General features: G+C 42.7%; 1 protein-coding gene across 10 annotated transcripts in view; it reads right to left on the minus strand.

Annotated features, from left to right (window-relative positions):
* LOC108096603 (AF4/FMR2 family member lilli) overlaps positions 1–23,637 on the minus strand; it is a 75,504-nt gene that overhangs the window by 10,411 nt on the left and 41,456 nt on the right. Inside the window, exon 1 of one of the 10 annotated variants that reach the window (XM_017198310.2) lies at positions 10,258–11,634. The exons of the other annotated variants lie outside the window; for them this stretch is intronic. Within the exon in view, the coding sequence (XP_017053799.1) occupies positions 10,258–10,315 (58 nt within the window). The 5' untranslated portion in view covers positions 10,316–11,634. Of the gene's footprint in view, positions 1–10,257; positions 11,635–23,637 lie in introns of those variants that run through there. 10 annotated transcript variants of the gene reach the window in all.

The raw sequence follows: 23,637 nt of genomic DNA on the forward strand, positions 1-23,637 counted from the left end.
CAGATAAAATTTATTAATTTAGTTTAAGAACTTAAGAATCTTATTTTACAAAACAGAAAGAAAATTTTTAAAAAGAAAACAAGACTATAACTTTTTTAAAGAATATTAAGTTTTTATAAAAAAAATCTTGATTTAAATTTCACACTTTCTAAAGAGTAAATGGTATTAAAAAAATATTCACATTAAAAAATGTTTTGTGAAAAAAGCAAGTTCTTAGGGACTTAAAAGGGATCATATTTAAGTAAACCTTAATCCCTTCTTTCCACCATATCAAGTTCAAAGGTGAGTTCACCCTATTCAACGCTATTGAAAGCCCAGTAACAGTTGTGCGTCCTTAGGAAAATCTGAATCTTGGGGCTTAATTTACTTTTGCAATTTGCTCACAGGCTCACTGGCCCAACGTGTGGTGCGCAAATGAATTATAAATTAAGTTTGATTCCATTTCAGGCGCCTCATTCTGCGTCCTTTGGACGTCGTAGAGCCTGCTGTACTGTGCATGTCCTGCGGCTGTCGTCCTGCTGGCGCACTGCACCAAAGGAGCCGGCCGAGTTGGCCGTCAACTGCTCCTGCGGTTTCATATGCAATTATTTGCCATTGCTCCTCGACAGCTCCTGGATGCTGGGATGCTGGGATGCAGGATGCAGGATGCAGGCAGCAGGATCCTGGAATCCTGAATCCCTTTTCCCGGGGCCACAATGAAAAGCGGATGGCCAGAGCGGGCGGGGCAGCTCCGGCATCCCTCCGGTTTTCACTCAAGCCGTACAAGTGGCCGGAAGCTGGGAAAGGGAACAGGAAGGAGGAAGGAGCAAGGAGAAAGGAGGAGTCCAGAGTCAGGAGTTCGCAGTTCGGAGTTCGAGGAGTTGGAGTCCTGTGCCTGTGCGAGTTTAGTTAGTTGGCAACCGAGTTGCCGAGTAGCCGAGTAACCGAACAGCCGCCGTAGAGCAGCTCATGCATTAATTATTGCTGGTCTGTTGCGGTCGGAGTTTCCCATTCCCCCAGTGGATGTTTGGATGTGGATGTGGATGTCCAGCCGCAAATGCCTAGCGAGGACACCATGGATACACATGGCGCAAAAGGAGCTCAGTTTCAGGTTAGGGAATGGGTTGTGTGTAGGTATCAAAAGACCCCATTCCCCCATTATTCCCTTCTGCCCCTCGAAAAACCCGGAGAGCGTTGTAAATGGCTGCGGTCACGCCTCCATTAAACCGACCAAAACTACCATCGAGAACCGGAGGAGGTGGAGGTTCGGTTCGGTTGTAATATGATTTGGTGAGGCCCAAAACTCGATGGCAATTCGGTGAATTCAGGCGAGGAGGACAAACAATATTATTAAGCAAACAAAGCAACAATAAATATGCATAATAATTCCATGCATCATCGGCCAGTTGCAGTTCCTGTTTGAACAGGATCCCCCCTCTCTCCCGAAATATCACAAAATATTATCCTGCATGTGCATATCCTGCATCCCGAAGAATTGAATTTCATTTCGCAAATTGGTAGCAGGTCGTACATAATTTGACTGATTAACCATCCAACCAGTTGAAAATGTTTCTACCTCTTGAATGTTGGTTAACATTTAACATTACAGCTTGTTTAAATAGTTCAAAAAATCACCCCACCTTTTTGTCATTTTCTTTTTAATTACAGGTTATGAATGAATACTTGCAGCACGCAATGGTTTTCCCTTGAAACAGTTTAAATAATTTCATGGAATTAATAATGGGTTTGGGTGGTCTAACCCCCCTTTTCCTTCTGTGTAGCCAGACCAGTGCTCATTTTAATTAATTGGAAAAGCAAAAGCATTTCAGCAATTTTGTCTACAAGACGGAAAATATCGCCTCACAGCATTCCGGCACGCACAGCGAAGGATGCCAGGACATGGAGGTAAACGGAGGAGGAAGTGGAAGAGGAAGAGAAGGAGGAGGAGGACGAACCGGAACCGGATACGGCGCAGGATGCAGGAGCCTGCACCGGGCAAGAAAAATGTTTGCAAAACTTTTCGGTTCGCATTCGTACACAATTTAAATAGTTGGCAGTCACATTCCGGCCCAAAAGCATACTCACACAAACACACGCACACCAAACACACACACACACACACACACATATATATATACAGGCAGTGCCAATAAACAAGTGCCGGGAATCACGAACACAAAGGAGAATTCCAGCAGGAGCAGGAAAAGGAGGTACTTCCCCTCTTCCCCTTATCTACGCTCCTTTTAGCACTGCTAGAAAATTGTCCTGCGAAGGATCCACAGGAATAGCTGGCGAAGGCATGGCCAAGGAATGAAGGAATTCCACACTGAAAATTCCCAGCACGCGCGCAAGAAATGCACAACTCCATGGCATTCCAAGTGCAGAACGCATTCAAGGCGGTCATAAATGGAATTCCATCCACACTCCGTAGAATTCAAGCGGCACACACACACCACACACACACACTTGGCACAGCAGGTGCAATAGATCCCACATTAAGTTACTCCACTCGAGGCCAGGGATTATCTTTCAAACACAAATCGCCAAGATTCTGCAGAAAGGAGCAGCAGCAAAGAAAAAAAGTAGGAAAAAACTAGAGAAAAAGGAAAACAGAAAGTCCGCTTGAAAAGCATTTCCAATTAAATCTCTAAAATCGGTCTGCTGAAAGTAGGAGGATGAGGAACTTGAGGCAACAGACAGCTCAAGTGCCAGAAATGGCAGCCATATGCCAAGAAAAAGGGGCCAGGAAATGAATAAGGATGCATCTACATATGTCCACATGCCAGTGTGTGCGTGTCTGCAGAAAGGACATGCCTCAAAGGAGCACCAGCAGGAGCACGAGCAGGAGCAGGAGACCCGGCCACTTGACTGCGAGTGTGAGTGATACACATATCCTTGTGCCAAGTCAACTCATTCGAGTCCCCGACAAGTCCTTTTCCTATCTGAATGAGTGTTTGTATGTGTGTGTGTGAGTGTGTCTATGTCCTGTGAGTGTCTCGTAGCTCAAACGGCACGAGTGTTGGCTGAACTGGTGTACAGAGACCCCAATTAGTCCTTTGGCAGCCTGCGGCACGGATAATACTTACAGTAAACGACATTTGGTCAATGCTAGCTAACTAATCGCGTTGCAAATGAAATTGTTCGGGTAACTCACCTGCAAGAAAGAAAGAAAGGAGTTGAAAACGAATTAGTTTGGTTTGGTATAAACTATAATTAAGGTTAATACAAGAGAGTTTGATAACTTAATAAACGCCCTGCATTTAAAAAAGCCGTTTTCCGTTGCAAACTTAATTACTTACTATTATGAAAAATAGTAAATGGTAACTGCAGTTTTCTTTTGATTGCAAAGAAGAACAAGCATTTAACCTCTAAACAGTTAAACAATTAAAATAGATTGAAAATACCTCGTTTATGAATTGCATTTTATACACATTTATTAAAATAAAACACACTTAAATAAATAACACGAAAAGTCACAACCGCTATAGTTAAGTTATCCCTATTCACTTCTCTATAAATGAGTAGTTTATACCCTCTTAAGTTCAGTGGTCCCTGATAAATCTGAGGAAAGCAAACTGATGGATTGGCATCATCATCATCATAAAAGAGATTCCACTCTGATTAAGTCCCGCAACTAATTCCGCTAAGTCCTGGCAACTGTTTCACAGGATTTCCGACGACTTCAATTGGTTTCCCTTTTCACGGCCACACTCATTACTTATACTCGAACTCACACTCACACTCATACCCATCGCACTCATTCCCCTTTAGCAGCGAGTCGGAAATCTTTTGTGATGCATTGAAATGCCTAATTTCGGTCGTAAGCGATATGAAAAACAGGGTTGCTGGATTGCTGGATTGCTGGCTTGCTGGGGAAAAGGAAAAGGATTTCTGTGGGCCCGAAAAAGCCGTCCCAAAACAATCCTGGCAATCCCATTCAGACCAGCAAAGGCGACAACTGACGACGAGCACTTTGTTAATCCCGTATTTATGCGCAATTACGTATTTTTCGCATTAGTCAGCCAAGCAGTCAGCTTTTCGACGACGACGAAGGATGGCGGACGGATTTAGGGATTGAGTTGAGTCCTGTGATACTGAATCCTGTGCTTCCCAACCAAGGGATGTTGTCCGTTTTGTTGCCTTTGTGGGTTCTCGTCCTTTATGGGCCAACCCACCCCCTCGCCCCCTCTCGCCTCCTCATTTTGCCACGCCCCGCCCTTTTGCACCCTTTGCCCTCCGCAGTTGATCCTTTTTATTTCGCATTTTCCCTTCTTTTTTTTTTTCCGCCGAGCGTGTTTTGTATTGCTGCCATAGAGCAACCATGTTGTGGCCGCCTTTTCTTGGCTTAGCCGTGTCCTCCGCCTTTGTTGCTCCTTGTTGCTCCCGGCTCCTGTTTTCCATTCTTCGTCCTGCGTCCTCCGTTCTTCATCTTCATTTTTCCCTCAATCGTTTCAGGGGAAAAAGGCGTCGCCCTCGCCAGCTGTCCCTCAAAAACGCCCATCCTTCGGCCTGTCTGACCCCCCGTTGCCCTCTCACCCTCTCCCCCTCTCCTCTATCCTCTCTTCCCCTCCCCTTTCCCCTCCCTTCATCCCGAAACGCCTCCTTTATCCTCAGTCCGACGTCTTGAGTCATTTACTTTTTACTGCCGCATAATATTGTCCCGATTAGCACAAACACAACGTTTTACCACAAAATCATCATCATTAGTGACGCTAACGCAAATGCTCCGGCTCAGTCGCAGGATCTCGTCCTCGGAGCCTTATTTTCGGAACAGTGGTGCAGGTAGGTAAGCCATATGTTTCCTTTTTGGAAAAGGTTTGCAAGGAGTTTAAAAAGAATTTTACAAAAGTTCACACCTCAATTTTTAATCCATTTAAAACGAGATCACTTTTATATAAGTTATACGAACAAGAAATTGATTATTCATCCTCCTAAAAATGGAATTTACATTCAGTTACTTTTATGAACTTGATTGGTTTATTTCATTGCTTTTTTAGAGATATGATTCAAAGAAAATTGATTTTCTTAAAATTCTTAATTTTCTTTGAATTTTATTTTTTGGTTAATAAATGTATTGTTCCTCCATCACAAAAATCGTTTCCAATAAATAATTCCTGTTATAAAATAAAACATTTAGAGTTTTATCAGCAGCAAAAAATATTGGAAGTAACTAAAACAAGGTTCTCTCTTATCTTCATTTTATGATTACAATCCTTGGTCAGACACAAGTAACTTCATTCAACAATTATTCGATCTCCCTCTTGGTAACACAATACGCCTAACAATTTAATTCCAGACAAAGCTACTTCTATTTACATTAATCATTGTTTCTGTTTTCTGTTGGTATAACCCGATACGCTGCCCACTGTGCCGAGAGGCAACAAAGCAGAAACACGGCAGGAATGGCCAAGGACGTCGGGAAGGGAGGCGTGGGGGCGTGGCAGGGACGAAGGCAGCCGTAAAATAAGCAGCAGGCAGAATGGCTGGCAAGGCGTCTATTATGCGAAGGCATCATTTAAGGGGATTATTTTATTTGGGCTCTAAACAATAAAGTGGGTTTATTAAAGGCACGCTCCTCACACCCGCATGCACGTAGATGAATCCTTAGATTCTCCAACCCCCCTTCCTCCTTTCTCCACCCCCTCCCCCTCCCTATTCTGTCTGCTTTTATGTGGGAGCTCAGACGAAGGATAAAAGGGGGGTTTTTTGGGGGGAGTAACTGCGAAGGACGAAGGATGTCTGTGCACAAAAGATGTTGCGCTATAAAAGTGCAAAAATGTGTTTTTCGCTCTTCACAGTGTGCCCCGCCCCCCATAAAAAAAGTGCTCCTGCAGTCCGCCCACTCCACGCCCACTTTTGGTCCTTTGCTCCTTCATTATTTCCGCCGCTGTTTGTACAGTTGCGCGAAGCGGGCGACGCCTTGCAGCCAGTTTTCCTTGGCTTTATCCTTTTTCTTTTTTGGCCCGGCTTTTTTCCCCCAGTTTTTCCCACTTTTTTTGTGCTCACCATGGCCCGAGGAGCCTTCTTCATTTTTCTGAGTGTGTTCCTGTGTGTGTGGCATGGATTTTAAATTAAGTTTTAATATTCATACTGAGCCGGAGTAAGTCCGCTGCCCCACTGTCTACTTTATTTTTTCTTTACCATTTTAAGCAAACACTGCAGGACCGCAAACAGCTTCAATTATACACGAGTTTGAGCTGTTGGCAGTGAGAAGTGAACAGTGAACAGTGAACACTGAGTGGTAAGTTACTGCTGAACACATTAGCCATGGATTAGCCGCAGGATGAGCAGGACCAAAAGCGGAGCGCAGACGAAATGAAGTGCAAGCTCAGCTGGGCTCAGCGACGGAAAATCGCATTATAAGATGAAAAGCTGATTAGCCGAAAAGCGGCTGGCCGTAAATCTTCTCTCTAAAAGAAATTAATTTCTAGGAAGCAAAAAATGTATGTTCATAGGGATTTCTATTCTTACTAAAGATGTGTTTTCATTCTGAACGATAAGCAGTTTGCATCATTGACTTTTCAAATTCAATGGTTACAGTTGTTAACTAATTTTCTGATATAGTGGTAATTTATTTTAAAAAGTATTAATAAGCCCTTAATTATTACGGAGTATCTACAGTTAGTATCTAATAAAAATAAAAATAAAATTATACAAATTTCATTATGACTTCGTAACTATTATTATGTTTAAATTATTCGGTTAATAATTATTAGTCAATTTAAAGATTATTAAATAAATATAAATTATATCTCCCCCACATTGCTTCTCAATTTTCATATGTAAATAATCATTAGAGATTCGCACACGCTTGCCTGATTTTAAACGCTTTTACCCCACTCTCTAGAACTCGAACTCCAAACAAATTAGATCAGATTGCTTTTAACCAAGAGGAAGGCAAATAATAGTAGACTATTGAAAACTCCTTGGCAGCAACTTCCTTTAACACCAGAGAGTAACCGAAAAGTTTCCAAAGAAGCTTGTGAAGTGAGGCGAAGAAAACTTTGTGGCGACATATTCTTGGCAGGATGAATGTGGCCATCTCGCCTCCTCCTTCTTCTTCTTCTTCGTTTTTGGGGGCGGGCCAGAAAGGTTAAGCGAAACGAACTCGCACTGATGGGCGGCCGACATGGGTTAAGAGGTTATGGGTCAATGGGGGCGTGCCTGCAGGCCACAAAATGAAAAGTTTTCTCGAAAAACTTTACCACAGACAAGGATTCAACGAGAAAGAGAACGAGATGGAGATGGAGACACTGTGCAAAGGAAATCTCCATAAGCAAACAAACGATTTTTGGAAAATACTTTTGCCGTATTAAAATTTGTTCTTCGTGTCATCCTTTTGGCCCCACACACATACGTAGATATATATATATATACATATATTTGAGAGTAAGTGTGTGTGGTTAAGTGTGCTGTTGCTGCTGGAACACAAACACGTCCTGCGGTTGTCCTGGTGGGCGTGTCCGCATGCGGCTGGCTTTTTAGTGTCAAAAGCTGTCGCCCTCCTGTGTCTCGCCCATCATCATGCCACCACACACACACACACACACACATACTCGCACGAAAGTACAACTTGCCCCCGAGGCAACGAAAGGAGTTATATAGGGGAGGATGTACCCGAAAAAGGTGCAGATGTCGTCCTAAATGCTGCCAAACGACAACAGCATGTTAATGACTCTGACCCCTTTGCTTGCCACCGAGAAGGGAGAGCAGGACCCCAAAAAACAAGGAGCAGGAGGAACAGGAGTGGCAGGAGTATCCTTTGGGTGCTGGGGTCTGGTCACTTCATGTCTTGTCTTGTCTGAGCTGCTTAAGCTTAAGTAATTGGCATACAAATTTACTCACTCGCAGAGCGGCACACACTCAACTGAACCAACCGAACCAACCATTCAAATTCCCCGAGGTGGCTCGTTAATGTCTCTCCTTCGTTTTGGATTGCCTTGTCATTTAGCTGCTCTCGCTGGGAGTTTCTACATTAATTTCCAATCCCCCGAAAATCCATGTTGCAACACTCAAACGCACAGCTGCCGGGCTGACATTTTAATTGAATGTCTGTGCGTGTGAGCAAGAGATACTTTTATGTGCGGGTTACCAGCTAAAGATACAGATGCACAGATACGGATACGAATACAAATTGCCCAAGTGTTTTGGGCTATATTGCTACCGAAGTGCGAAGAGTTTATTGTAATCGCTACTTAGTCTAGGGCACTCCCTAATTCAGACATTTCCCTTGCCTTGTAATAAGCCAGAAGACGACTGTTTTGTTTGTTGTTTTCATTTTATAGTCTTCACCAAAAACATTTCCTTCCCTCGAAAGAAAAATATGCCTTTCAAAAGTGAAATATACACACACATGTTCCGTGGATTGTTTACAGAAATTATTATCATTCCAATGCGATTTTCAATGCGTTTATTGCCGTTACTGGGCAAATATTGATTTTGGCCCCCCGAACAAGACACAAAACACAAAACACTGACTTAGCAGGAGGCTAAGGGAATCCAGAATGGAGAATCGAAAATCGAGACAAACAATTCATATCAACGATTGACATTTAACCAACAAGTCAATTGTGTATTATTTTTGGGAATTAATAATGCGTTTGACAGCGTTTATTTGTTCGTCTCTAATTCAATTTGCCACAAAAATAACACAAAAATAACTACGAAATTAATTTTGTGTTTTGCCATCGGCATCTCTCATGCGGCTTATTTACACTGACGGACAAATGAATTACAAATTTCGAACATTTGACACGTAAAGGGGGCGTTGCAATTGCAATTGGGGGAAAATCAACTGCATGCAGCTTATTTAAAGTTTAATTGACTCTGTTAAGGCTAAGTCCATAATTAAATGAATATTTATGCAAATGCATACGAAATCAATTCCATGAATGTTTTCTGGTCGAATTGCTTTGGCTTTTACCCTCCATATCCCCTCCTCCCCCTATCCATTAACCTAACATTTTCCTTACACCTCGAAACCTGAAAACGTGTTGAGAGCCCTCATTTCTCGGTGTGTGGGATTTTGTTGTTTCGTGAAAGACAATTTACAAGGTGATAATTTTTCCATGGCAGCGCTAAAACAACACCCAAGATCGTTCGAAAAATAAACAGATCGGCCTGCAACAGCTGCCGTGGCAGCCAAAACAAATAACTTTGATCTGACATTTCCACCATCGGATATCAGCTGTGCGTGTCGGCAAATTAATCAATTGCGATCGCTTCGTGTTTATGTTTGTTTTTCCCCAGTTCTCTAAGTGACGCGATCCCATTTCCATTTTCCATTTCCCATTTCCTACCCAGCGGTAATCCCCCTGAAAAGATCTCTTCCCCCCGGGGACTTCTGTTGTGCGTGTTGACATTTAATTGTCGGCCTAGAACCACGATGTCAAAATAAATAGATGAAAATTAAACGAACTTATTGGTTGGGCCAGCCCCTCCATCCCTCCATCCATCCATTCTCCTTTCATCTTTCACTAGTTTTATGGTGTTCTATATTGGTCGGTTGATGGGGAGGTTGAGATATTTTCGGAAACACGCACTATTCGAACAACAGAGACAATAAATGCCAAAGCACTTTTGGCGCTGAAATTGAAATTTTATTGCTGTTCAAGGTGGCGGGGGATTAGGGTCGAGGGGTGAAAATTAGAGGGCTTTCGAGAGTCGGAGGGGCGCAGACCAATTTATGTGTTTGACAACAGTTTTAGTTGATCACTGTTGAAAGTTCTTTATTGGCATGCGGGGCTTATGTGAACAAGTTGTGGTCTCCAGGGGATGAGAAAAATCAAAAAAATATACTCGATAGACAAAGCTATCTAGAGGTGGTAATTGTACATAGTACATTTGAGATTTTATTTACATTCTATGTATACTTTTTTATAGTTTTTAAATCATGTTATTTTCAACATTCAATACACAAAGTTTTTATTTGTGAAGTGAAATTAATTACAACACCATTGTTAACGAATTTTATACTGTTTTCACCATTACATGCTATAATTCTCAATAGCTTTTAGACACGCAACTTATGATCAATAAGCGAACTATCATATAAGATATGTAAGTAGTTCCAGCTGTTCTCTATTTCAAATTGTCATGTTGGGTTTTAATCCTATTCCAGAAATGTTAAAACCAAAATACAATACAGAAAACACCTTTTCATAATACTTTTGACAAACCCCTTGCTATAAGCCACTGTAAAACGATCCTCAGCTGGAAACTGGATCCAAATCTCGTAAAGGACGGGTACTTTTTGGAAGGACTTTACCAAGGACTCACCACAAATCGGTATCGGAGCATGGATGCTGGGTAATCCTCTTGGTAGCCATTCCATCATTTATAATGGGATATAATCCGAACAAGGTGCCACTGGCTGTCTCTCACTCTCCCTTTTTTCTCTCTCTCTGTCGCGCACTCACTCGCTCTCTCTGTCTTACGGAGAGTGTGTGTATTGGATTGCACTTTGCGTACGCGTAATCCTGGCTCCAGGATCTGAGTGCGGATCCTTTTGTTTTTCCCCACTTGTGCTTCGATTTCTGTTTCTTCCTCTCGTTCCCCCTTGTCTCGTTTTTTTTTTTTTTTGCTGTCTCGCGGGACAACAAATTGAGTTAATCCAAGGAAACGGAATAATAAAACAGGGACTTGGGTTGCGGGGGGCTTTATAAACGATGCCTCGACCTGCTTGCAAAAGGTTGAGATTTTCGCGAGAAAGGCATTAATGAAAGGAGCGCGAAGAAGAAGCACAGCTCGAAGGATGCAAGCGGAAGTTGTTTTCTCTACCCGCCGACGCGTTCTCCTCGCTGCTTTCTCCACCTTTCTCTTCCGCTCGCTGCACTCCACTTCACTTCCTTCCTGCTCCTGGCTGGATTTTCTTTTTCTTTTGTTGCACTGCACCGAAATTTTCGACGTCGTCTTGGCTTGTTTTTCTTATTTTTTTTTTTTTGTTATTCCTTTCTTTTTTGCTTTCTTAATTTAATATTTACTTTGCACTTTGTTTAACTTTTACTCGAGCGCTTTTCTTTTCATTTTACTTTTCCAATTTAAATTCCACGCCAAAAACTTTTGCCTTTCGACTGAGGGGTTTGGTGAGAGGGGCGACGGGGTTGGGGGCGCATAAAACTTTTGCCGCTTTTCGTTTTATTTCGGGTTCAGAGGGGTTATAACGCTTGACGGCTGCACTGCCACCAAGAAATGCAAATGGGCGAGGAGTTTGGGACTTTAGACAGCCGATTTCTGCGGGCGCCCACACAATTCTCACGCCTCAAGTGGCGGCCATAATTACTGCAATCGTAATCGTCGTAATCGCAGCTGTAATTGTAATTCAATTCGCTCGGCCGCCTCCACGCACTTAAACACCCAAACACAGAGGCACCCACACTCACACGCAAACACACACACGCACTCACTAAATCACAAGCACGAGACTCGAGCACCACGCGCCTTAATTGGCGACCGCTAATCGCGCAATCCAAAAAATGTGCGAATTGGCCAGGAGAGAGGGCAGCGAGCCAGTTAGCCGAAAAACCAAAAACCGAAAACCGAAGACACGGCACTGGTGACGGTTGCGACGTTTGTGAAAGGACTAAAACTAAACGGCGGACGGCCGCTCGACTCCGAAATGGGTAAGACGTCCGCCGCACACTCGAGCGCCACTCACACTCGCACTCTCGGCCCGCTCTCTCAGAGAGCCCAAGAGAGCGAGGGCAAGAGAGAACACACGCAGAGAAAGGTGGGAGAACTGAATTCGACCTAGAAGTAAGCAAATTTCTTCAGCGATAAGCATTGATATTTAAGTTTTCGAAAAGTCAGCCAAGACAATCCATTCTAACACGATCTATAACAAATTTTTATATTAATATTTTAAATTTTAAAATACGCATTGCACCTTTGGTTTTTGAAATTTCATTAAAAAAATTAAGACAAACTACACACATTTATTTCCAAGTGCACATCCGCTGCTTAGAAATTGCGAGTACAACGACAGTCGGCGTCGGCGTGTGAGTGAGCGAGCGGCGGAGAGAGTGAGAGAGAGAGCAGGCAGAGAACCGGAGAAAGTACGTGGAGTGCACATGTAATTGTGTTTGTATTTCTGCTCGACTGTGTGTGGAGCAATTTCGATTCGTGTGCACTCTGAACTGCTCAACTACTCCGACCCCCCCTCTCCCACTCTACCTCTTCCCCAAATCTCATTCTGCTGCACTTTTTTTTGGGGTGGAATTGATATGTTCCTGCTGCAATTTTGGGGGGCGAGAGTGGCGAAGAGAGAGAGAGAGAGAAAGCGAGCATAAGCGAGAGAGCTTCGGTGAAGACGCAAAATGGTGGCCACCGCAACAACAACAAAAACAACACGTTGTTGAGGTCTGTTCTCCACTTGTTTTTGTTGTTGCAGCAACAGAAACAACAACAAAAGCATGTGAACGCTGTAAACAAAACCTGCGGTTCGTGTGTTCAACACCTTGGCAGAACTGCAACAGCAGCGCAGCCGCTGGCCAACAGAAGCATCCTGGAGTCCAGTTATTTCAAATGGGCGGCAAATGTGGGTGGAAAAGGGTGGCGGTTGAGTGGGTGGACGTTTGCTGGCGCTACTGCTGCTGCACAAAATATTGTTGCATACCTTTTGGGGCGGCAGCGATGAGAGCTTAAGTTGAGTTAATTATTGCAAAACACAAACAAACACGTCTCAGCATAAAAGTCGAATGTGGGTTGTAAAGTGCAAAGCCGCAAAGCGGTGGGACGTCTAATTGGTGGTGCAGACATGGTGTGCGTGGTTGATGGGCAGGAGTGGTTTAAGCGGACCAAAAGATTATATTTTAATTACTGTAGAGTGTGTTAATCTGTTCGTTGGGCAAATTAAATAACAATTTTAAAAAACCATTACTATTTTTTTTAAATCTAAATCAGATCACGATTATACGGCTTCATACTATGAGCTATAAAAATCAAAGTTTTAATGTTTGATCCATTGATCTAGTATTTAAATTTAGAAAAACAAAATAGTTTTAAATTAATTTGTTGCCGAACTTGTGTATTTTCCCACGAAATAGAAAACAAAGGAGTACATTTTTATAACTCCTATAGAAATTTCGTAAAAAACAAATGACAGCTAAATCAAATTTAAATTGCTACTGTTGCCGTACTCTTGTATGTCACGCTTAATTAGGCGACCCTTTCGAAAATCCGAAAGAAACCGGGTTGACGATCGTTTTAAGCGGGTTGCCACCCCAAAACCCCTGAAACCAAATTGATTGCAAATAAATTGAGCATAAATTGTGCGTCAAGGGTGGAAAATGATGCGATCTGTGATCCTCTATTCTCTACTTCAAACAGCATTACCTAACCTCAAATGACAAAGAGGTGCCAAGGAGTCGGGTACATAAAAAAGGACTCTCACTGACGGGCTGAAGGACATGTAAGTGTGCGAGTGTGTGTGCGAGAGGTTGAGTGCCGGAACAAAGGCAGCCTTCATGATATCCTCGGATGAGCATTTGGCTGGTATGCAGCTTCATTCCCAACCGCTGTTCCCCCCTCCCCTCTCCATCGCCCCTCCCCTTTCTCTCCTCTGCTCGTGATACTTCTTCGTCCTTTCCTTGCGCCTTGTTGTTGCTGTTGTTGTTATTTCAGGCTCTGTTTATGTGCACACACACTTGCACACGGAGCAACGATTACGATAACGACGTCGCTGAGACGGCGGCAGCGCAGCAGGCGGCATCATCGACAGCGGAACAACTGTGTGAGCACATTGGCACATTTAACAATGCCTTATATGTACATACAGCCTAGGTCAGCAGAATACCTATTCCAAATATATCTTAACTAGCCAAAACTATTAATTAATTTTAAAAAAAGCGGAGAAAACGAAGTAACATATCCTTACAAGGTGAAAACTAGATGTTAAGTTGGAATCCTATCTTAGGTATTGGAAAATATTACCCAAATTAAAAATTGCTTATTTATATTAATTTTTGGTTAAGTGTAATATTTTTGATGACATTTTTAAGAGATTAAACCTCGAGGTTTAATTTTAGAACTGAATTAATGCTATATCATTTATATATATACATATATATAGATTTATATGAATAATAAACAAACATCTCGCATTTTTATACAACCACATCTGATTGTTCTGGTGCTAACTATATATTATAAAACAATGACTTGAGTACGAAAAAAAATTAGTTCGTTTTCTTCGCTCAAGATGATCGCATCAAAGTTTGCTGCCTTTTGGATCGCAATTCTTTTACTTCTGAAACTAAACTCTGCGTTCAACGATTCATCCGGAATCGATTTTAGAGTTGGCATGGCTCCAAGATATACCCAACCCGAGTCTTGGCGAAATCGTACTCGTACTAAACCTAAGAACTAAAACGAATACTAATTACCATGTAATATTTGAAAAAAAAAAATTTATGTTCAGCAATATACTATATACATATTTAAGAAAATGTATCAAAAACAATGTTAACCCGGTGAATACAGTAAAAATTTGTTTCGATGTGAAAACTGTCCAGAAAATCATTATCAGGAATATGTGTACTATGAGTAATATTCAGTCGCCCAGACGTCTGTTAAACGTGATAAAGAATATGTGAATTTTATGGGGTCAAACGCTTTTGTATCTGAAGTATTGACAAATAATTTGAGTCACAAAATTTTAATAAATTCCCAGCAGCTGCTGGTGACTTTGATGATTTGAACTAGCTGCTATAAAGTTGACCTCCGCTGTGGATGCCTATGGGTGGCAGGCAGTGAGGCGAGGAGGCCAACTCAGCAGGCGATGCGTGTAAAAAGGATAATTTGTCAATATGTTCGTTCGTTCCGGATTTGCACGGCCTTTGCCGGCAGTTGCCAGTTGCCAGTCGCCCATTGCCATCGTCATTGGGCCGATGAAAATCGGATGGAATGGGATGGGATGGGATGGAATGGTCCGGGCGGGCTTCGTGTCCTGGCTTCTGGGTCCTGCCTTTGGGCCCTGTTTACTGGCCGCACCGCACCCGCACCCCTCCCCTTCCCATCCTCTTCGCCAACCTTCGCCAGCCATCGAATTCTTTGTGCGCCTCTGCCGCTTATTCAATTGCTCGCTCAGTCAACGCAATCCTGCCACGCCCCCCGCTCTGCCTACAGCCCACAACCAACAGCCAACAGCCCTCCCACTCTAACCATTTTCTCCCCCTTCCCTGCCCACATTTTCAGTTGGCTGCCTGCACCATTCGGTTAGTAATGGTTAATAGGGCTTAGGAGCAGAAATTATTGCCTTGTTCAGTGTGAAGCAGGCCAAATCGGATGAGTATGACCAGGATATTGCCTGCTCTTTGCGGATGGATGAGGAAAGGGAACGGGCAGCAGAGAGGGCAGAGGAATCGAGGCAAGGGAATTGGGCTTTGGGTTTTTGGGTTGGGTGAAGAGTATGTACTATGGGAGGAACGATAAACGCTCGATGATTGGGATGCATTGGATGCATTCGTTCTCAGTGAATTAAGTGGTCACACAGGGCAGCATGGGAAATTAAAGGCCTTGGATGTTGGTAACCAACTGGGTGAAATGAGAATCTTTGCAACCTTACTTGATCGCTGAATTTGGGTATGCATTTTGTGTGGTTTTTATTTAAGTGTTGATAGTGTACCCAGAGTTGTTTAAAGATAGTAGTGTGACCATGCAAAGCACAATATAAACCAATAACTAAGAATTTTTCAGTTGCATTTTTAAAATGATAAAACTTGTTCATTTACCCCAGACCAACTGATCTCTTTGCTCCCTTTCTCAGCCATCAAACTTTATCCAAACTGTCCAAAAAATATGCGAACTTGTTCAAAACCAATTACAGTTCAAATCTCTAGTGGCGAGCACATTCCAACAGGACGATAAGTAAGTGGCGGGTGGGGAAGTGGGGCAAGGACTGGGAAAGAGGAGCAACAATCAGAAACGCCAAAGCAAAGCAAAGTCATCGCCAAAACCAATAACACAATAGACTGCCAGCCGCACAAAACTCGACCAAAACCACCCATCAACCCGAAAGGGGGAAGAGGAAATGCGGGGAGTACCGCAAAAGCCCTTTTGCACTCCCTGAACTCCATCGTACCGCTCCAGCCTCCCCCATCCCCCTCCCACCTATTTTCCAATCCCTGTGGGCAGCCTCGAGACACTTCTGCCATCGTCGAGGACAAAACGCTGGCGATGAGATTTTAAAAGCCATTTAGAAAAACACCCTCAGACACAAAACAAATCCACAAAAATACCGACACGGATACCAGAGGATGCACCAATACCAGCACACAAATTACAAATACACACACACACATTGAACAAACTGGAAAGGAGAGTAGAATAAACGCAAAGCTTACACAAAAGTGGCGTTAAAAATGATGCGGAAACACGATGTTCGTCAGTGGGGAAAAGGGCACGAAGCGGTGATTCAAGAGGAGATGGGGGCAAAAAGAGCACCGGCGGAGCAATGCGGGCAGCATGGGGGTTAAAGGGAAGCAGAGCAGGCCGAGGACAACGTCGACAATGAGCCTTCGAGCGAAAACCGCTGCTAAAACTTCACGCTTAAATATTTTTCACACCACATAGCGACAAGTTTGTGAAGACAGGCAAACAGGCGAAAGAGACAGACGACCGGCTAACCGCGCGACAAAAAGGGACAGAGACAGCGTACAAGAGCGAGTGGAAAAGAGAGAGGACATCGGAGGGATAGAGCAAGGACTTCAGGACTTCAAAATGGCACGAAGCCCCACGGAAGTGCGAGGAATTCGCGGACTGCCAGAGCTCCAAGGCAAATGCCACAGAAAGCTAGAGAGAGAGGGACAGGGAGGGAGAGGGAAGGAAATAGGGAGAAAGAGAGAGAGAGATGAGAAGGGACGATGTTAAGTAGACGGCAAATGTCTAAATACCCTTTTGCGAGTGCCAAATTCCCGGCATTCCGACAGGCGACCGCAGATGACTTGAACAGCCAGCGGTTTTCGGAGGCAATTGCTGGATATATTCTGTTACTTGGACACCGAAAGCAGATTACAAGTGGCCCGTGGTTGCAGCTCTAGACGTCCTAATGGACACTTGAAGACTGTCCATCAGATGATTATAAATCACCCACTCACTGTTTTAATCGAGTTGAAAGGAGTTTCGCTAATGGGTCATTGATTCTGAAAATCAGTATTGGGATATTCTACAAAGCCAGTATCAGATATTAAAGATATTTCAAATAAAACAAAATCAATTTTAAACTCAAAAATAAAATTCTGTAATTAAATAAAATATTTGGTTAGGACAAATTATTTGATGTTTTTCAATATTTTAACTGCACTTGAGATTGATTTCTTTAGAACCACAAGTTTTTTAAACTGAAAATTTACTGAAAACTGCTTCATAAAATGTTCAATTAAATTTTAATTAAATCACTAGCAACTCACAAACTCAACTCAAAAGTTCAGAATGCAGTGAATGCAAAAATAATTGCCATTGCCCATTCAATTACAGTTCGCAGTAAACTAATTCTAGATAGAATTCCCCAGAAATGAATATGCTCACTTCTTTGGTTCGTAGGGCAAACGAGCTGGGCACCGCAGGATGGGATGAGAACGGAAAGCGAGAACCCAAATCTAAACCGAAACACAATTGTTAGAAATTAAAAGGAAAACTTTAATCATACCCGCGGGCAGTCGCAGCAGCCAAGCGGGAAAAAGGGAAACTGTAGGATGGGGAGGTCCGTTTGCAACTGTCTGAGAATACAACGAAACTTTTCCAAGTTTCCGGTCGTGTGTACAATTTTCCGTGCTCATTTCCGCAGCCATTTCCTTCAACACACACACACACCCACACACATACCATACACAGTAGCACAAAAGTTGTCCGAAAGGAAGCAGCAGCAGTCGCCAGTGGAGGAAAACTCGCCAAGTCGCCTTGCCTCGCACAATTGTTGTTCTAAGGACGAAAAGGACTTGCAGGCAAACTTCCACTTGAGGTCAGCGGGTGGGCGGGTGTTCGGGAGCTGAAAAGTGGCTGGATGCACAGCATACACATGTAACGATTACTGCTCTCACTTGCTCCCAAAAAAAGGAAAGAAACGAGCAAGCAAGTTAAGCCAGTCACTGCAACTCGCTTCTTCCTTCAATACAGTGGAAATCTCTCAGAAAATTCAAGACAATTACCACATTCAAATATAACGAATTTTTCAAAAGTTTTGTTCTTTTGTTTTCTAAAAATTTTAATAGGATTACCTAACCTTTTAATAGGATTATTTATTTTGCAGTTTTAATTTTTTTTATAACCTAATACTTAATTTTTATTTGAAACAATTAATGCTGGTTGAAATCGTAAAATATATATTCTGTATAAAATGTTTTTTTCATATTTAAATGTTCTGATAATGCGTTTAATTAAATGTCGAAAGCTGGCTCCAGTGATAAGGTCATTGGTCTTTTGTTTATAAATAAGAAAGTCTCTATCATAATAAACCTATAATTCTTAGAAAACACATAACATTGTTATATTTTTATATTCGAAATCGAAAGTTGAAGAACCCATAAACTTTTAAAAACCGAAGCTCCAATCTTTGTTACTGATAACTGATTATTTCATAATCTAAGTTTTTCTTAAACAGAAGAGTACAATTTTGTACATTCATTAAATAATATATTTGACAAGCCTAAGCTCTGAATTATTTAAAGCGGTATTACTGTAGTTGCAGGCCCGACTTCCGCATAACTTTTTCCCCGACTTCCTCTGCCGCTGACAGACGTCAAGGGAGCGCCGGGGTCTAAGGCTATATGGGATCTGGATGAGATGACATGGGTGGGTGTGGGGGAGGACAGAATTTTTGCATGCTAGCAGGATGCTGCGGTGCTGTCCTGTGTGCACAGTCAGTCAATCAATACGTCAGTTGGGCTCATCAAAAATTCCAATCACAAATTGGCAGAGAGTCGAGAGGCGGAGGCAAAGGAGGACGTTGCCGCACTTCCCCTTCCGATTTTGCAACCCACTTTCCTCGCTTGATTTCCCACACTTCCTGCGAGGCTGCGAGGTGGTCGCAAGTCAAGCGCAGGCTCAGGAGCAGGACCTCCACTCGCAGGACCTCCACTCACTTGACTGACCTCCGGCTGAACCGAACCGGGGGGAGGGATTTTGCGGGGGGGTCGGGGGGTCGGTGGGTCGAATAGGTTGTCTGGGGGGCGTAGGCAATAATGGCATTTAAATGCAGGGTCACGTATCAATTTACTTGGTTATTAGTTACGAGCCCTCGCTTCGGACTTGGCCACTGGTCAAAAGCAAGGACCTCTCTCTGTCCCACACCCACCACCTGTCTCTATCTGCCACTCTAGATTTGTGTGCGAGCGAGTGTGTGTGTGTGTGTGCCCCCTCTTTTTGCCCCACTTGCCCTTTTGAACCGACGAGCAAATCCGGGCTGAGCGCTCAGTTTGTTGCTCTTTTCGCCTGCTCATAACGGATATGGCTTTGTGCTAAACTGACAGCACAAGCTCCGCACCTGACCCGCAGGACCACCACCCACTAAGCCACCTATAGAACCGACCGATGAACCACCACCACCCACCTATCCATTTTCCCCCACCAGAAAGCAGAGCAGCCACAGTCAAAAGTTTTTCACTTTTCAAGTTCTCGCTCTCGGTTCTCAATATAGTTGGGAGTCCTCTGCTCTCGGTGGATGCACCAAACCAGAACCGAACCCAGGCACCACCCTAGAGCCACCCTAAAACCCCTATTTTTTGGTTGCAGTTACGGGCTCAAGGAGCAACTGGCAGGATATCTTCCAACCGAACCAAACACACACGACTCGTGTGGCCAGGATACGATGCCTTCGGATCCTTCAGCTGAGAGTAACAGAGGGAGATAGCCACAGAGTGAGAGAGAGAGGGAGAGAGACGGCGGGAGAGCGAGTGGCAGAGCTATGTGGATAGGTGCCGTGCCACAGCAGCAACATGCAATGTGCAACAGCAACAGCCAGAGCAAACAGCAGCAGCAGCAGCAACGGCAGCGATGCAAGCGAAGCAATCTGCGATACACAGATAACTACACTGAAAAAAATTAATACGAGGGATGCCAAAAAATACCTAAATATACGACCTTTCGAAAAACAATTATACACAAGCCAACATTATAAAGGAATATAGCTTTCAAAACCAAATTTGTTATCAAAGGGATATTTTTCCAATAATAATAATTCATTAAAATTCAATTCCCAATTCAATAAAATAATTCATTTTTTTAGCTTTTACAAATTTTGTATTGTAAACTTATTTGCAAGGAACTCAAAAGTTTCAAAAAATAGAGAGGAATTTAATACTTATTGAAAATATATTAAAGAACTTTTCAAAACTGTTAATCCTTTCAGAAAAATTTATTAAAATAAAGTATTACAAAAAGTATTGTATTTATTCAGTTGTAAACCACTTTATATTTGATATAAGACATACTTTATTTTGTTTTGATATGAACTTATACGACTAATTCAAAATATGTTTGAATATCTTTTGTTCGCTTTTTCAAAAACCAATAAACCAGATAACAACTTCTTTCAGTGCTCTGCAGCCATGCTAAAAAAAAACACAACATTTCCTGAATTCGGCTTTCCATCGATACCTTGACACAGGCGTCAGAGCTTTGGGAGCTGGTGCACTCGCACACTCAGACGCACACGGGGATCCCTCTCGTCCTGGGCTGTAAAAAATATATGTGTGCAGGAGCAGGGGAGGAGCAGGAGCAGAGGAGCAAAAGCCGGAGCCATTTAGGGTGAGCAAGTGTACGGCGGATGCCACAACAAATCCCTAAACAAGCAACAACAACCGGCGCACAACACAACTTCCGACGTCGACACCCAGCGTCAATATTCCTAGAATGGCGGAACGCAGCCTCGTCCTCGGATTCTCCTCGTTTTCGTCCTTGTGGGTGGTCGGGCACCACCCCTCTTCCTCCTCCTCCTCCCCTCTCCCTCTTTCCTGTTCCTTTTCCCCTTTTTCACGAGTCCTGCTGTTTCAGTCGCTGCATTCTGCATGTAGAGCGGAATTTCCGGTCTAACCTCACAGCGCCCAAGCGGAAATACAAGCGGATTAGCTTTTAGATTTATATACTAACAAACACCGATTAGACAGGTGGCCAGGGTGGCGAGTCCTGATCCCGGAGAGAAATCAAAAGAGGCGCCACAGAGCGGGTTCCCCGAAAGAGAGAAATCGAGAGAACTTTTCTCGTCGAGGAGAGATATTCCACGAGAGATGTGGGGGGAACATAACGGAGAATAGCAGAGAGTGTGGGAGAAAGAGGCTTCTCTTTTTTGGGGAGAAATGGGGGTAAACACTCTCTAGTTGTGTGGTAACCTTGTTTTTGTTGCTCCCGTCGCTTTTGGCATTGCATTTTAGTGTTTCCTGCTCAAAGTTCAAATGTGAGAATATTTTCGAATATTCTTTCCCCCTCTCTCGAAAATATATATCGCTTTCTCTTTTCCACTCTTTGCAGCTTTGGTGTTAATTTTTCAGATGCCAGCCAACTTTTGGTTATTTTCCAACTAATAGAGCGTGCACTCGTCCAGCACAAAATCGAACTCAGAAATTCAAGGCGAAACTATTTGACGAGTATTTTCTGTTTTCCTTTCCAAAGTCAAATGTTGCACTGCTTGGTAAATTCCAGGTTATAAAAGAAATACTCACATAGCACTTGAGTTTGGACTTAAACTTGAAGGTTGTTCAAAAAGTAAGATTTATAAATGGTAAGGTTTTAGTTTTAAACATTAAAATTTTATGGTTTATATTTGTAGACATCTAAAACAACATATTTTCAACAGAACTGTAAACCCTTTCAGTCCAATTTAAATCCAATTAATTCGTATTTTCATAAAAACTGATCATTCAAAACAATTTCTCAAATATTTCGACAACAATGTCTGGCAAATTAATCCAATTGTTACAAAACACCCATAAAAACTATGTAAAAACTTCTCGCATCTGCTGTTGAGCAATTCATGTTCAAGTATCCTCGTTTTTTGTGCATCGTAGTTTTTTGCTATGATTAAACATTCAGTAACCATGAGTAAAGGACCAACTTTCAGCTGCCATGCTGCACAAATCACAACTCGCAGACTATTAGTTCGTGAATGCATGAAGATATAGATATAAACCATTTTTTGTGCGCTACTTGGGGTTTGTTTGGCGCTCCAAGGAAATGGTTTGCCACCTTAAAAATTGCAATGAAAGTCGTCGTCAAATTGTCATAAAAATGCGATAACTTTGCTTTGTGTTGCTCTTGTTCGTCTTTCGGTTGTGGTTGTTATTGTTGCTTTTGCTTTTGTTTTTTATTTTCGTTTTTTTTTTTGCAGCTTTTTTGGAATTTTTGTTGTTCTTGTGGCTGGGGTGTGTTGTCGTTTTGCCAACTACGAGAGCATGATAAATTTTTACGATGTTGCCATAACAATAAACCGAGCTTCGGCTGGCTCCGGCATTCCAGCGGCATGTGAAAAGCGCGCGCGGAAAATGCAGAACGTGAAAAACTAATAAAAATCTGCTGCTGCTGCTCCTGCTGCTGCTGCTGCTGTTCTGTTGGCAAGCTGCGAAAACTTTTATGGCCAAACTACGCGCTCCATCAAAACGCAGCGCGAAAAAGGGGTAAGTAAAGGGGGTGAAACGTAGGTTGTGCGTTCGGTGCAAATGTGAAAAGTGCAAAAATAGCTCAGGTGCAGGGACGGATAAGAGAGCAAGTCGTCAAAAGGGCTGAATGACAGGGGGATAATTCAGAGTACCAGAACCCACCCCCCAACCCCCCAGAATAGCTGACTTTTGTGTCATCCATAGCAGCCCCATAGCAACGCCATTCCATCCACTTCCGCCATCTCGAAAAGTTTCGAAGGCCCAAGGAAAAAGGGGTGAACAACATTCTGTTTGACAATGAACGATTATTTTTCATAAAAGTGTGCTCTTTGATTGACAGAATCTGGAAGTCAACGAGATAAACTGTCATTTAAATATTTTTCTAGGAAAATAGCACACATATTTCGAAGTGCATTTGCCTTGTATTTTTTACTGTTCCAGTAGAATTAACTTAGATACTTTTAATGCTGACTTTATTGCATTTATTACTTTGTGTTAAATATATTTTCCCCGGTTTTCTAAATAATTTGTACATATCAATACAAAGAAGTTTGCGATTTTTGTACGTTCTAATATTTTTTAAGCTACATATCTCATACAGATATATTTTCCAAAAATCGTAGCATACATTTCGGGGCATTTTGTGATTGAGTAACCCAACCTTTGGTAATCTAGCTCTAGCTCCCTCAATTTCTCTCCTCTTTGGAGATCAATCATCCAAGTCACGAACTCAGTGCCCGTTTTACATAAACTTTTTTCGGCTTAAACCCAGGCCAATACCTACGTGCATATATCTAGGAGTATGTGCAGGAAGATACAGCCAAGTCGATGTCACCAAACCATGAAAATAGGCTTTTTTTGGGATGAGATTTTATGGAAGAAGAGGAAAGGAGAGAAACGGAGGAGCAGGAGGTAAGCTCCTTGTTTGGCTTTGGGATATTTTTGGATTTTGGTTTTGCAAATGGATTTATAACCCCTTGTGTGATTTTATAGGCCCTTAAGCCATTGTTCAAATAACCCGGCGTGCCAAGCCACCAATTCCTCTGGCCACACCCCCTTGTCAATCTGTTCGCCC

This window comes from Drosophila ficusphila, unplaced genomic scaffold, assembly GCF_018152265.1.
Source record: "Drosophila ficusphila isolate 14025-0441.05 unplaced genomic scaffold, ASM1815226v1 contig_414, whole genome shotgun sequence".
Classification (NCBI taxonomy): Eukaryota; Metazoa; Arthropoda; class Insecta; order Diptera; family Drosophilidae; genus Drosophila; species Drosophila ficusphila.